This window comes from Panthera tigris, chromosome F3 (assembly GCF_018350195.1).
Source record: "Panthera tigris isolate Pti1 chromosome F3, P.tigris_Pti1_mat1.1, whole genome shotgun sequence".
In the NCBI taxonomy this organism is placed as follows: Eukaryota; Metazoa; Chordata; class Mammalia; order Carnivora; family Felidae; genus Panthera; species Panthera tigris.
In genome coordinates, this window is record NC_056678.1 from 18,080,178 (window position 1) to 18,095,342 (window position 15,165).

At 36.8% G+C, this 15,165-nt stretch overlaps 1 protein-coding gene across 8 annotated transcripts in view; it reads right to left on the reverse strand.

Annotated features, from left to right (window-relative positions):
* Positions 1-15,165, reverse strand: part of COP1 (COP1 E3 ubiquitin ligase) — a 256,822-nt gene that overhangs the window by 43,997 nt on the left and 197,660 nt on the right. For all 8 annotated transcript variants that reach the window (XR_006214220.1, XM_042976914.1, XM_042976913.1 and 5 more), the window contains 3 exons: positions 14,532-14,649; positions 11,597-11,721; positions 10,328-10,488 (listed from right to left, as the gene is read on the reverse strand). Coding sequence is in view for 7 of the 8 variants with exons in the window: in XM_042976914.1 (XP_042832848.1) it covers positions 10,328-10,488; positions 11,597-11,721; positions 14,532-14,649 (404 nt within the window). In the remaining variant the exon portion in view is untranslated. The remainder of the gene's footprint in view (positions 1-10,327; positions 10,489-11,596; positions 11,722-14,531; positions 14,650-15,165) is intronic.

Below are 15,165 nucleotides of genomic sequence, written 5' to 3' on the forward strand. Positions count from 1 at the left end.
TACATTTAGACCTGGAAAATGTTAATGATAAAGGCAAAAGGTAAAGAAGACATGAAGAAAAAATAAAGAGTACATGGTAATATATAAAATACTCAATTTTATTAAAAACAACAGTACCCATTAAAGGAAAACAACATGAAGATTAATTACATTAAAATGTTACTATTGGTTATTTCTGGAAAAAGTTGCAATAGACATTTTTTCCTATTTTTTGTTTTTTATAAATTCTCTAAAGTATATGTGCATTCATTTCTTTTTTTTTTTAATGTTTATTTTTGACAGAGAGACAGAGTGGGTGAGCATGCATGAGCAGGGGTGGGGCAGAGTGAAGGGGAGAGAGAGAATCCCAAGCAGGCTCCATGCTGTCAGCCCAGAGTCCAATATGAGGCTTGACCTCAAGAACTGTGAGATCATGACCTGAGCCAAAATCAAGAGTTGAGCACTTAACCGACTGAGTCACCCAGGCACCCCACATGTATTCATTTCTAATTGTTTCTTTGAGTAATGAACTACAATAATATATAGTAAAAATCCTAAGAGATACCATTCCAAGATGATATACTCCAGCAAAACGCTTGCCAAGGAAATTCACATTGACCCCCATACACTCTTAAAATTGCAAACATCTTTCTCAAAATGAACTCTAAATTAGTTAAAGATAATTATTTAGTTAATGAATTATTCTGACCATATCACTACTGCCTTTTAGGTATAACCACTCCTTTAAGGATTTAGAGATGTCAAAGGAAGGAAGGAAAGGAAGGAAGGAAGGAAGGAAGGAAGGAAGGAAGGAAGGAAGGAAGGAAGGAAGGAAGGAAGGAAGAAAGGAAGGAAGGAAGGAAGGAAGGGAGGGAGGGAGGAAGGGAGGAAACAAAACTTATGTTAGTCCATATTAATGCCTGCCAAAAATTGTGAATAAATAGTATATTTCAGAAAGAAAGGTTGAAAATAGATCTGACATAGACTTGATTACCAAATGGGCTTTATTAATCTAGATAATGGCTATTTCCAAGAAAAATCAGCAAATTTTATTACATCTGCACACAGGACCAAATAAATTATGGGGTACTTTTCAAAGAAGTAGAGTCAGAAAATGAACTGAAATGACAGCCTACTAAGCTCCTTGATTCTCTATATTCAAAAGTATAAAGTTGGCTGCTACCTATGGAAATGCAGCAAACCACATTTATTTCAAAGACTGTATAATCATTCACATTTAATATACTTGGATGTGCAATCCTATATGGATACAGTACACTCAAATACACAGTTTCAGAATTTACAATTGCTTCTTCAAATAAGTGGATACTAAAGTTCTTTCATTACAGCAAGTTAAATATTCGATCGATCAAGTTCTCCTCATTTATATTTAAAAAATGACCGCTGAGGAAATTAAATTCCAAAGCCTAAACAAAGGCAAAATGATCTGTGTTATTCCTAATAGTTATTTCTCACAAATTCATATTTTTTAAATATCATGAAAATTAATACTGAATTAGGCAATGCAAGTCATAAGATTTAGACCTGGGAGGAAAAATCCCAGTAATTTGATAATAACAGAACATCTTTACGTAAGTAACTCTAAACTACTGAGGTTTTCTTAGTTAAAATGTCTGCAAGTGAATTAAAATAATAAACTAAAAACAAATATAAAATAAACAATTCTGCATTCTTCATTAGAATAAGATAATCATTACCATTTCTATTCTTGAGAGGACCTAAGCTGCAATTTAAAAATTCTCCTAAAAAAAAGTATTTTCACTAGAGTTCAAATGAAACATCTTAAAATTCCTTTGAAAATTAAATATACTTGAGACTTCTGCATTTTAGTAAAAATGCTAGAGTCACTACTTTTGCAAGACAAAACTAAGGAACAAAGGACAGAAGAATTGGTCAGCAACCCCAAAAGTGACTGAGTAAAAGTGCTTTTAGACACAGGGAAAATACAGCAAGGAAGACAAACAGACAAAGGACAAAGCATTGTCTCTCAGATTAAAAGAAACAACATTAGAAATATTCTGTCTTGGGGCACCTGGGTGGCTCAGTCACTTAAGCAGTCAGTCACTTAAGCACCTGACTTCGGCTCAGGTCATGATCTTGCGGTTCGTGAATTTGAGCCCTGCGTCTGGCTCTGTGCTGACACCTTAGCCAGCTTCAGATTCTGTGTCTCCCTCTCCCTCTGGCCCTCCCCCACTAATGCATGCACGGCTCTCTCTCTCTCTCAAAAATAAACATTAAAAACATAAAAAAAAAAAAAAGAAATATTCTGTCTTTAAACAAGACTAATTAAAAGTAAAAAGTGTAATCCTAAAGCAAAACTGACAGACCACACAGCAAACAAGAAGGGGGGGAAAGAAGCATGCTTGCTGTTAACTCCCATAGCACTGTGAAATAAAGGAGAAGGGATGTAATAAATACTATAATAAAATTGACCAGTATCTTAAAAAAGGGCAGTGTAGAAAATTCTTTCCAGATTATACAAAGGTCAGTAGAAATAAAAAGAATGGGCATTACATATGATCGTGGCTGACTCTTCAAAACAAGGCTTGGAATCACTGGTTCATTTTGATCCGGAAGTGGCCTATTTATATATATATATGAAATAAGAAAAAGCAAGGCTAAACAGAAATTTAATCTGCAGTAAACCATCTCAAATTTTTATAAGACTGAGATACTGGGGCACTTGGGTGGCTCAGTTAAGTGTATGACTTGGCTCAGGTCATGATCTTGCAGTTCGTGAGTTCCAGCCCCGTATCGGGCTCTGTGCTGACAGCTCAGAGCCTGGAGCCTGCTTCAGAATCTGTCTCTCCCTCTCTCTCTGCCCCTCCCCTGCTCGCACGCTGACTTTCTTTTTCTTTCTCTCTCTCAAAAATAAAAACATTAAAAAAAATTACAGAAAAAAAAATAAAATAAAAAGACTGAGATACTGTCCTAAAAGAATATATCTAATTTGTATTTATGCCTTTCCCTCTATCCTCATTGTTAATTTCAATCCCCTCTCTATTACTAAATTACTGCCATAAATAACAGAAAAGCATGTGCAATTTTTGTATGATCTTAATTGAAGAGTTTTAGGTCATTTTAGTTCATACAGTAAATTGATGTACTACTTGTACTTGTCCAAAACGTAAAAATACTTTCAAAGTTCAACTATTTTGTAGGTGTCCTTAAATTGATCTCTTTCTTTTGATCAAAATCAGGCAGAATGGAATTAAGGCACAGAAAGACAATGAAATATTTGGCCTTGTTAGAGACAGGTATTTCATATTTTAAAAAAGTAAGTAATCTAGATGAGATTAAACATGGTATTATTTTATTACACCCCAAAGCAGCTCTCTGTATTTCATTACCTCCAATTTCTTCCTTTTTTTTCTTAAAACCATTCTCCAATCAAGAGACTATACATAGCTATTCATTCTTTCTTTCTTTCTTTCTTTCTTTCTTTCTTTCTTTCTTTCTTTCTTTTTCTTTCTTTCTTTCTTTCTTTCTATTTTTGAGAGAAAGAGAGAGAGAGAGAGAGAGAGAGAGAGTGCGTGCGAGCGCACAGCAGAGGAGGGGCAGGGGACAGAGGATCTGAAGCACACTCTGTGTGCACAGCAGAGAGCCCGATGTGGGGCTCAAACTCATGAACCATGAAATCATGATCTGAATCGAAGGCAGACACCTCACCAGCTGAGTCACCCAGGCATCCCAATAACTACTCTAAGTCTTTGTTGATTCCTCCTCGTTGCTTCAATCACTGAACACTAAAGTGCCCTCCAAAATATGGTATTCACACTACTTCTAATCTCGAATTACACTCCCTTGTGGAGATACACCCAATTTCTTGGCTTAAACGTCATATGCTGACAGCTACCAATTTCTGTCTCTGGCCCCACAATCTGCTGTGAACTCCAAACTTGGTATATTTACTTATATACCAAGTATATACCAGGTATATTTACCTTATATACTTATAAGGCAAATACATCTCACACTTAGCATTTCCACTTGGTATTTTTAGTAACTTAAACCCAGCAGTCTATTCTCCTCTAAGACACTTCCTCTGGTGGCCTTCTCCTCAATTACTGGCAACTCCACTCTTAAAGTTACTGGGGGGAAAAACAAAACTCAGTGTCATCCTACACTTTTCTCTTTCACTCTCCAAGTGCCATTTATTGGTTCCACATTCAAAATATGTACAGGATATGACTGCTTCTCATTAGTATACCACTATTTGACCTTACCTGGAATTGCCAACAGCCTTCCTGCCTCCATTCCTGACATCTCATAGTCTATTCTCTAGAATATAGCCAAACCAATTTTTAAAAACGTTAAGTCAGATTGTATCATTCCTTTGCTCAAAATCTTACAATGGCTCCCAACTCACAACCGGTAAAAGCCAAAGTCCAGGCTTTGGTAAACAGTGCTCTGTTGAAATGGTTCTTCTTCACCACTCTGAAATAGACTGCTCCCCAGCCAGCTCACTGCAGTGAGGCAATGCTTGCCTTCTTTCTGTTCCCTGAACAGTCATCACTTTCTCAACTTCCAGGCCTCTGAACTGTTTACTCCACCTGAAATACTCTTCCACATGTAAATGTGGATTACATCTTCATGTCCTAGTCTTTGCTCTACTTCAGCTACTCAGGCAATTCTGTCGCCACCGCTGAGAACTACAACTCCCTCTCCCAGGCCTCTCTGACCCAGCCTCCCACTTGGTTTTTCTCCAAGTCATTCGTCACCTTCTAATATAATAACTTATTTATTTTGTTTTTTGTCTCCTCCGGCACATAAAATTTTAAGTCTCCTAAGAGGGCCAGAATTTCTCTTACAGTCTTGTTCAAATTTATCTTCCCTATCTAGAACTGTGACTGTACATAATAAATATCTGTTGAATAAATAAACAAGAGTCTCTCACACTTTCTGCCTCATCTAAAATAAGGAAACAAAGTTATTTTTTGTGCCTAATCAAAGTGGCTATTCTATAAAAATCAAACTTAAATCTGGACTGATAACGAAGTGAGTTACAGAACTTTTCTGGTCTAGGTAGCACACTTTAAGAACTTACTTAAAGGAGATTTTTCAAAATGCCGGCCCACATGAGGACAAGTATGCAGAGATGGCGGGGCTGTGCAAGTACCTGCAGGAGCTCACCGGAAGGATCTTCATTCTGAGACGGTTCTAACCTCAAGTACCTTCCCATCACTTTCCTGTATTACTCAACCTGACTTCAGAGAGGCACATTTATAGGAGGGAAGATGGCAGGGTAGGAGGACGCTGGGCTCACCTCGTCCTGCTGATCACTTAGATTCCACCCACATCTGCCTAAATAACCCAGAAAACTGCCAGAGACTAGCAGAACGGACTCTCCGGAGCCAAGCGTAGACAAGACGCCCACGGAAGAGGGTAGGAAGGGCACAGAGGCAGTGTGCGCTACACAGACTGGTGGGAGGGAGCCGGGGTGGTGGAGGGGCAGCCCGTCCAGCAAGATCGAACCCCCGAGTCTGACTTGCAAAAGCAAAGGGGCCGGATTGCATGACTTCTGACAGCCAGCAGGTCTTAACATCTGGAACATTATAAGTCAACAGCTCTGCTCGGAGAGCAGGAGGGCGAGAGGACACCGGGAGGAAGAGGTGTTGAGCCCCAGAAGACAGAGCTCAGCTCTGCAGAGAACAAAGGCGCAGGCCAGCGCCATCTCCCTCACCCATCCCCCAGCCGAAACCCCAAAGGGAACCAGTTTCTGTCACGGAACTTACTTGTACCGCGCAAACACCCAACGCTGTGCTTCTGTGGATCCATCCCTCCGACGGGTCTGCCTCCCTCCTGGTGCTGCAGGGCCCCACCCAAAGCGGACCACCAAAAGCAAAGCAGCTGAGTCTGCCCCTCCCGCCCCTGTGCACCTTGCGGATCCACCCCGGCTAATACGCCAGATCCCATCGAAGCAGCACCACAAGCCTGGCAGGGTGCAAGTAGCCCAGACGGGGCCACACCACTCCACAGTGAGTCCTGCCCCTGGGACAGGGGAAGATAAGGTACACACCAGTCTGACTGTGGCCCCAGAGGTGGGCTGGGGACAGACAGCAGGTCTGACTGTGGCCCCACCCACCAACACAAGTTACTCCAAACAGCACGGGGGAAGTGCCCCACAGTTCCGTGCCACCTCAGGAAGCACGCAAAATGATGAAACGGAAGAATTCTCCTCAAAAGAAACTCCAGGAAGTAGCGACAGCTAACGAATTGATCAAAAACGATTTAAGCAATATAACGGAACAAGAATTTAGAATAATGGTCATAAAATTAATCGCTGGGCTTGTAAAAAGTATAGAGGACAGCAGAGAATCTGTTGCTACAGAGATCAAGGGACTAAGAAATAGTCATGAGGAGCTTAAAAACGTTATAAATGAGGTGCAAAATAAAATGGAGGCGACCACAGCACGATTGAAGAGGCAGAGGAGAGAATAGGTAAATTAGGAGATAAAATTATAGAAAAAGAGGAAGCTGAGAAAAAGATAAAAAAATCCAGGAGTATGAGGGGAGAATTAGAGAACTAAGTGATGCAATCAAACGGAACAATATCTGTATAATAGGAATTCCAGAAGAGGAAGAGAGAGAGAGAGAGGGGCTGAAGGTGTACTTGAACAAATCATAGCTGAGAACTTCCCTGATTTGGGGAAGGAAAAAGGCACTGAAATCCAAGAGGCACAGAGAACTCCCTTCAGATGTAACTTGAATCGATCTTCTGCACGACATGTCTAGTGAAACTGGCAAAATACAAGGATAAAGAGAAAATTTTGAAAGCAGCTAGGGATAAACAGGCTCTAACCTACAAAGGGAGACCCATAAGACTAGTGGCAGACCTATCTACTGAAACTTGGCAGGCCAGAAAGGGATAGCAGGAAATCTTCAATGTGATAAACCGAAAAAATATGCAGCCGAGAATCCTTTATCCAGCAAGTCCGTCATTCAGAATAGAAGGAGAGATAAATGTCTTCCCAAACAAACAAAAACTGAAGGAATTCATCACCACTAAACCAGCCCCACAAGAACTTACTTAAAGCTTATCCTATAAACTACAATATGCATCCTCCTCAGTCTAGCATTAATTAGCTTTTTCTTTTTTTTTACCTTCTTCCCTGACAAGGCAAAGACCTGAGAACACCCTAATTACATTTACCCTTCTGCCTTATGTTATTACTGTCAAATATTTAATTCTATGTGCTTATTAGCTTTAATAACAAAGCATCATTGCTTTATATAGTCAATACGCATTTAGATTTACTGAGTATTACCACTTCTCTTCCTTTTCACCATTTCTATTCCTTCACCTTTTTCCATTCCTTTCTGCATCTCTGACCTTTAACTTTGTCTTCTGCATCTTTTCCTTCTGCCTTAAAAAGATCCTTTCAGGTTTTATTTAGTGTAAGTCTACTGGTAGCAAATTCTTCATATTTATTTATCTAAAAGTGTCTTTATTTTACTTGTGTCTGGAGAGATTTTCACTGAATTGAGAAATTGAGATTGGCAGGTATTTATTTCCCTTTACACGGTGAAGACCTGGTTCCACTACCTCTGGTTTCTATTGCTTAATGAGAAGTTGGTTGTCAGTCTAATTGTTGGTTTTTTGAAAAGAGTACTTTGTCTTATTTCAATAATCTCCCTTTGCATTTTATTTTCAACAGTTTTATTATGACATGTCAAAGTGTGACTGTCCAACACCAGCAGGGGTCACAGGATGAGACACAATTAGCTGTAGTCTTGCACTCGGTTAGTTAGTTTCACAGAGGTGTACGGGACAGGAAATTCAGCATGCACAACATCCCTCACTCATCAGGAGGCCAAGCAACTATTCACATGCATAGCTACTTCCATCTCTCCCGAACAACACACACAGAGCTCGCACGGCTGCCAAGGACAGTGAAGGCGCGTGTGGTTCTGGACAGAGACTGCCCTGGTTTCCTGCCAGCCTCATATCGTTCACTTTGGATAGATGTAAGGCCAATATTGCGCCAACTCACGGTTAAGTCCAGGTGCAATACTACAGATGGGGTTTCACAGTAAGTTTAAGAGACTAACCTATAGCAATAACATTCAATGTTTGTCTTAACTCCGCACATTTCCATCAAGTTACTATGACAAGACAGACCCAAGGTCAGATTTTCAGGCAGGCCTAAGTCTCTTCATGGTCCAAGTATAATATTAAATCTTTACTCACATTGTAGATTTATTCTTTAGGGCACAAGAGCTTATTGAATCTCTGCCTTGATGTCTTTCATCAATTTTATGAAGGTCTCAATGATAATCCTTTCTAATATTTGTTTAATTGCATTACTTCTTTTCTCCCCTTTGAGGTTTCTTATTGAATATTTTAAACTTACTTCATCCTCCACCTCTTTTCTGTATTTTTTTTTAATATTTGTCTCTCCATGCTTCCTTCTGTATATTTTCTCCTAGCTTACCTATAAAAGTTCATTGATTCTCAACTCTGTCTTATCTTCCCTATGATCTATCCACTGAGTTCTTAGTTTTGGTAATTATAATTTTTCACTTCTAGGATTTTCATTTTTAAAATAGTTTTTTTTTAGTTTCCAGTTAAAATTTTCAATCTTGTCTTTTTCCTTGTCAGCATGGTTATTTTCAAGCTACGTCTGACAATTCCAATATCCGGAGCTGCTGTGATTTTGTTTCCATTGTCCACTGCTTATGCTGAACTTATTCATATCGTCTTGCCTTTTCCTATGCATGTTTTTTACTGTGACCTAGTTAGTGTATCTGGGCTTTTGAAAAAAATAAAGTCCTTAGATGATCTTCTCTAGAAGATCCTCTTTCAAAGAGGATTTAATTTTAATTTAACTACCAATCCAGGATCACTTCAATTTAATTTCGGGACTGATATGATATGAAGTTGAGTTGCAATCACAGTGAGAGCTTATCTTCTAGTGGTTTACCCTAGACTATAGCCCTCTGAGGACCTGAACCACAGTGAGTTCACCCCCACAGTGGTGAATACTAGACTCCGATCCCTGTGCCCTTGTGAGGCTACTAGAAGTGCTCTCAGCCATTACAACAAGACTGGCAAAGGCTCCCAGAAGAAAAGCATACTCAAAAGCCAGGCTCACATTCCTAGGCCAGTAATTCTTTTCTATCTTGTTTACATGCCAATGCCTTCAAATAGGTTTCTGTTATTGTTTTTAAAATAAATATACTTGCTCCAACTTTTCTAGTTCTATTTGGGGGAAAGGTTAGTACAAATCACCTAGTGTGCCACTGCCAAGACTGGAAGTTGAGTCACACTAATTTTAAATACGATAGGAATGGAATATATCTAGTTAAAGTTAAACAGTACCTGAAACTTAGAATGTTTTTTAATTTTTTTCATGTTTATTTATTATTGAGAGACAGAGGGACACAGAGCATGAGCATGAAGGCACAGACACAGAATCCAAAGCAGGCTCCAGGCTGTGAGCAGTTTAGCACAGAGCCCGACGTGGGGCTTGAACTCACAAACCATGAGATCATGACCTGAGCCGAAGTCAAGACGCTTAACCGACTGAGCCACCCAAGCGCCCCAAAACTCAGAATTCTTAAAGTACCCATCAAGTAAGAAATTTTTTGATCAAAAGTAAAACTAACCAAGGAAGCACCTAAAGAGCTATTTTTTAATAAGATGACATTAGTGAGTGCTTACTGCTTATAAAAACCAAGATAATAAAACAATTATTTCTTCACATAAATTATGAGAATGTTTATACTTTAAAACATGACAAGTTTGAGAATAGTTTGTTAATAAGTGACAAGTTTGAGAAAACTGGGTTTTTTGCAATCTAGAAATGTAACTTTCTTATTAAGGAATTAAATGTGTTTAAACATTCTTACATAAGTATATTTTCTAGACAGGAATTTTGCTATGAAATAGTATTTAATTAGGTGTACATATAGGGTACTCTCCTTTACCTACAGCAAGTTTTTTTCCTGCTAATATTAGGTTCAGCTCAATGTTTACTGAGTATATACTTCAAATGATCGTTAAGGAAAATGAGACACAGTGTGTACCTAGAAATTTCCAGTCTTCTAGAAGAGATATAAAGAGATAATGTGATAACACTAAAACAGAGGTATGTGCAAGATGCTATGGCTACACAGGAGAGACATTACATCAGTAGGACACTGTTCCATTGGTGACATATTTCAATTACTACCTAAAATGCCTGTTTCCTGTGATGATGCAATACTAAGCAAGGAAATGTGTTATCACATATCAATTTGTATTTTAAGCTAACAAAAATTCACATATGTATACATACAGTGTTACATGAGACATCAAGGTGAAAAAACTGATATGAAAACTTACCCCATCTGGCAATGCCCTCCAGCACACAGCACTAACAAATTCATTGGTATCATCTTCTTTTCGGTCTTTATCCAGAACACTTTTGACCGTATCAAACTTAAAAGTTAGCAAAGTCTTAGAAAGTCCTTTATAGTACAGGTAAAGAGAGTTGTTCTCGCTTCCTAAAAAAAAATTTTTTAATTATAGTTTTTTTAGAATGGGAGAACTCAGAATTCGGACATCACATTCATAAGGTGATTATTACTCAATGTTTAAGCTCAAAGACAAATCTTTCATGGTTGAATTTGGAAGATCAGAGCACAAAATTTCTTGGGAATCATGTGAGAAAAAGATTCATAGAGAAAAGCTACACTTTACTAATCTAAAGAAATAATAATTGTCAAATGATATATAACATTGGTAATTGTAAGGCTGAAATTACTGTAAAAACCCATTTATGATAGCAGAGGTCTAAAAAAGACCAGAGACTTATTATTATACCATGAATCTTAAATGATGTTTAGGAAGACTTCTAAGAGGAAAAAAGAAAGTTACAGCACTTACAAAGGCAGATTTTAACAACCTACAAAATTTATGTCCCATTCTCCAATAAAGACATTACTCTATTAGATAAGCAGTCTAGAAACCTATATTTTTGAGCAGGCTATCAAAGTAGAATAACTGCAAGAGATTTGCTCTGGAAGGGTTTAGATTATATACAACTTCACTAAATAAAAGTCAAGTCACTTGAAAGAATTCATGAAAGCTCATATATTTGGGCATTAGGTGCATGTAGCATCTTCACAAAACCTAAAGTGACTTCTTTTACTTCTGATTCCTATTTGTGTAAATTACAAAAGATAATAATAATAATAAATTACAAAAAACAAAAGCCCTAGAATAACAGATCAAGACGATCTAAAACTGCTTACTGAAGAGAGCACTCTATAGAGGAAAATGAATATCAAGCTTAAGACGGTATCTCTGAAATTAGGTCATTAGCAGAAATTAATATTTTCTTTTACATAATATCTACAGAAATTACTATGAAGAACAATTACAAAACATATTTAACGATTTCATGCTATTTCATGTGGACAGGGTTTGTGCTCAGTGAAGGAGGGAAGAACTAATGCTTCTTCCAGTACAATCTAAGAAGAATTCAATATGCTACTTTCTGAGCATACAGATCAATTCTTGACTTGGTACATAGCCTATATCTAGTGAATGCAATTTCAGTGACAAATGCCTGTTAAATAAAAAGTTCCAGGAAAAGACAGTTTTACATACCACAAGCTATATAGTCGCCATTGGAAGCGAGGCCTACGAAGTTTTTTTCATTGATGTGACCCTTGAAAGAACGTAGACAGTATGGTTTCCCTACATTCCACAGTTTTAGTTGGCTGTCTGTTGAGCTGAGGTAAACACAAAAAAATTAGAATGCATTTAAGATTTCATGGTCTGAAACTCATCATTACTAATTAGAGGCAATCCAGTTTGGTTGTTTAGAATGCAGATTTTGGAGCCAGATTTTCTGAGTTACAATGCTCAATATATACGATTAATTTGTTTTTGAACTTGGGAAAGTTACATAACCTCTTTGGCCTCAGTTTAGTTCATTAGTTATGTGAAATACAGTGATTCCTACATTATTGAATTAGATGAATTCTATCAGATGTGAAAAGTAAATTCATTTCAAAGGCTTTCAGCAGTCCCTGGGCATGTAGGAAGTGCTTACTAATAAATATCATCAATACCATCATACCACAATCATCAAATAACAAAGTTCCACTGGGAATTGTGCTTAATTTTAGGGATACAATCTGTGCCACTTGGTTTACTGCTGAACTGTATTGGTGCTGTATTGGTATCCTAAATTTAAACTACTTTGACAGTTAGTTGTACCTAAGGGGTGCAATAGTATGAATAACTGGGATAGTCTATATAAAGTAATTCATTTACTGAAATTATATACAAATGCAGTTATTTACCAAAAAATAATCGCATATAAAAATCACTGGTGGGGCACCTGGGTGGCTCAGTCGGTTAAGTGTCTGACTTTGGTCCAGGTCGTGATCTCATAGTTTGTGAGTTTGAGCCCCACATCGGGCTCTGTGACAGCTCAGAGCCTGGAGCCTACTTTGGATTCTGTGTCTCCCTTGCTCTCTGCTCCTCCCCACCTGCACTCTGTGTCTCTCAAAAATAAATAAACATTAAACAAATTAAAAAAAAAAAAAAAGATCGCTGGTAATCCTATCATACAGAGACCTATCATACAGTCTTAGAACTTGAATAAAATACCATGTTTTTTCTCTTTCTGTAACACAAATCCAATCATACCATACACATTATGTTTTAAATTGCTTATCCCTCATTCAAGAATTTGCTTTATAATTTTTCTGTAAAATAAATACACTTTGATATCTGTTAATGACTACATAATAAATCATGTTTTCTCTTACTGTAACATTCACAGAATAGGGCACCATGCTGAAAGTTTTACATTTATTACTTCATTTAAGGACACACAATGTAATTTCTGTAATTAGCTCCATTTTAGAGATGAGACAACTGAGAATGAGAAGGCTAAGGATGTTTTCAAGATACCATACATAGCTAGTAAACAACAGAGCCAAGATAGAAACTGTTTTATTGCAGAAGCCAAACTCCGGCTCTTTAAATACTCCTCTATTGCTTCTCATCATTTTTTAAATAGAAATTTATATTGTTTTAAATGTGGTTTTTTGCTCGATAATGTTGCATTAAATATTTCTTTATGTGTATATATATTTTTATTGGCCAAGAATTCAGAGGTTGCAGCAATATGTATATTTTAGTATTACTTTTTAATATTTCCAAACACACTTGTGGATAAACTTATTCTAAAAACTTCTAAACCCTAAATATGTTCAAGAAAAAAAAATCAGGACTTATAAAACCTAAGAAGGACAAGAGATTGGTGAAAATTACAAACAACAAATCCACATTAATTAGGTCGACTAAAACTTCCCAATTTAGACAAATAAGATACATGTATTTCAGTTAGCTGAAATCCAACTCATTTAACACTTATAAATCAAAACTGAAGAAAAATACTTCTGCCATATAATGTACTATCCACATTTGAACCTGAATAAAACTTTAGTTATTTACTGCCCATTACTACTCCTAAAGATGGGATATATTTTGACTGGTTAACACTAATTTAGGTTTGTGAACGAATTACCCTACGTTACTGTCCCTTAAAACTCAGTTCTCACTTTTTCCCCCTTGTTTGTAACTCTGTTCAAATTACCTTGCTAAATCAACTCAAATTACCAACTTCTTACCAAGAGTAACTAGTATAGAGGTAGATGAGGAGGGAGGTACCAATGTGTAATACCAAGGCACTGTCATTAATAAACTCCTAAGATTAAAAATTAGAAAGCAAGGGGAAAAAAACCTAACTGAAAAGAAGAAAACAAGGTGTCAGTAAGCATGAAAAGAAATAATAGATATGAAAAAGAGAAATTAAGAAAGTATTACTAGGCTAATATAAAATAAAGAGAGATACGCAATGGATAACAGAAAGAAGGTGCTGCCTTTGTTAGAAGAGATTTCTCAGTGATATTTTAGCAACTGAGATTTACTTATCTGATTGACCTCTTGTTAACCTTCAAACAAAATAAAAGCTTACATTATAATTCTCTATTGCAGAAGGCTTCTCAAAGGATATTTGTCAAATGTAAGCAGCCATACTTAAGTTACTTTCAAAACACATTTAAAACTCACCATGAAACCATAGGGACATCAAGTAATATAGAATCAACCAAATATTACTTAAAACCAAAAACAATACTACTGTACTGCAATGCAGATAAATATACAATAACATATTAATTGATGTTAATAAATAAAACGTTTCTCATTCTATCCCATCAACTTATGTTATTTTTCTCTTAAGGAGAAGTGGTGGCTGAAATTCAATCTGAAGTTCAAATGTTGAAAGGGGGGTTGCATTAAAAACTAACATCATCGGGATTTTATTCATAAATAGCCTATAAAAGTGAGCAATACAAACCAGAATATACATGTATTTTAATTCTACAATAAAAAAATCTACTATTTATGAAAAAGTGCATATAGCACAGTGTCGCTCTTTACAGATACCCACAGTGACATTATAAAACTGGCAAATGATGATAGAGCTCTGTGTTAAGTTCAACCTCAGAAGAGTAATACTCACGCAGAGACAATTTCCTCACCACTCACAAACTTTGCATAAGACACTGCTTTTCGGTGTCCTTTGAATACCATGATTGGCTGTTTAGTGTTACGAAGATCATAGTAGTGGACACAGTGATCTAAAACAAATAAAGTAAAACAAAAGAAAAAGAAAAATGTAGTAAATGGAGAATGGAAAGCAAAGCTAAACTTAGCTGCTTTTGGTGTCGTTCATCAAACTTTTTAGGAATAAACCAAACTTGTAACAGCAGTAAACTAGGTGCTATGACTCATTTTTAAAGACTAGGAAGATACAGTGGGTTTTCTGTTTTGGATCTAGGAAAATATGGTTGCATAAAACAGTATATACACATAAGCCAACATCAGCCTGACAGGGAGTTCCACTGTTATTTCCAGTGATCCTGGCTCTAGAATCAGAGTATTAAGGCTTCAAAGTAACTGAAAAATTTTTAAATGTATCCTCACATTTCAGATGACCTTATTTTAAAAAGATAATGTAACATTATAGGCTTCTGGTTAAAGATAATAATGCTATCTAATTTTATTTCTCACATTTGCTTTTGAGAAAATACTTTACTGAGACACATTTTACACGTAATAAAACCAACTCACTGTAAGTATACAGGTCAATGATT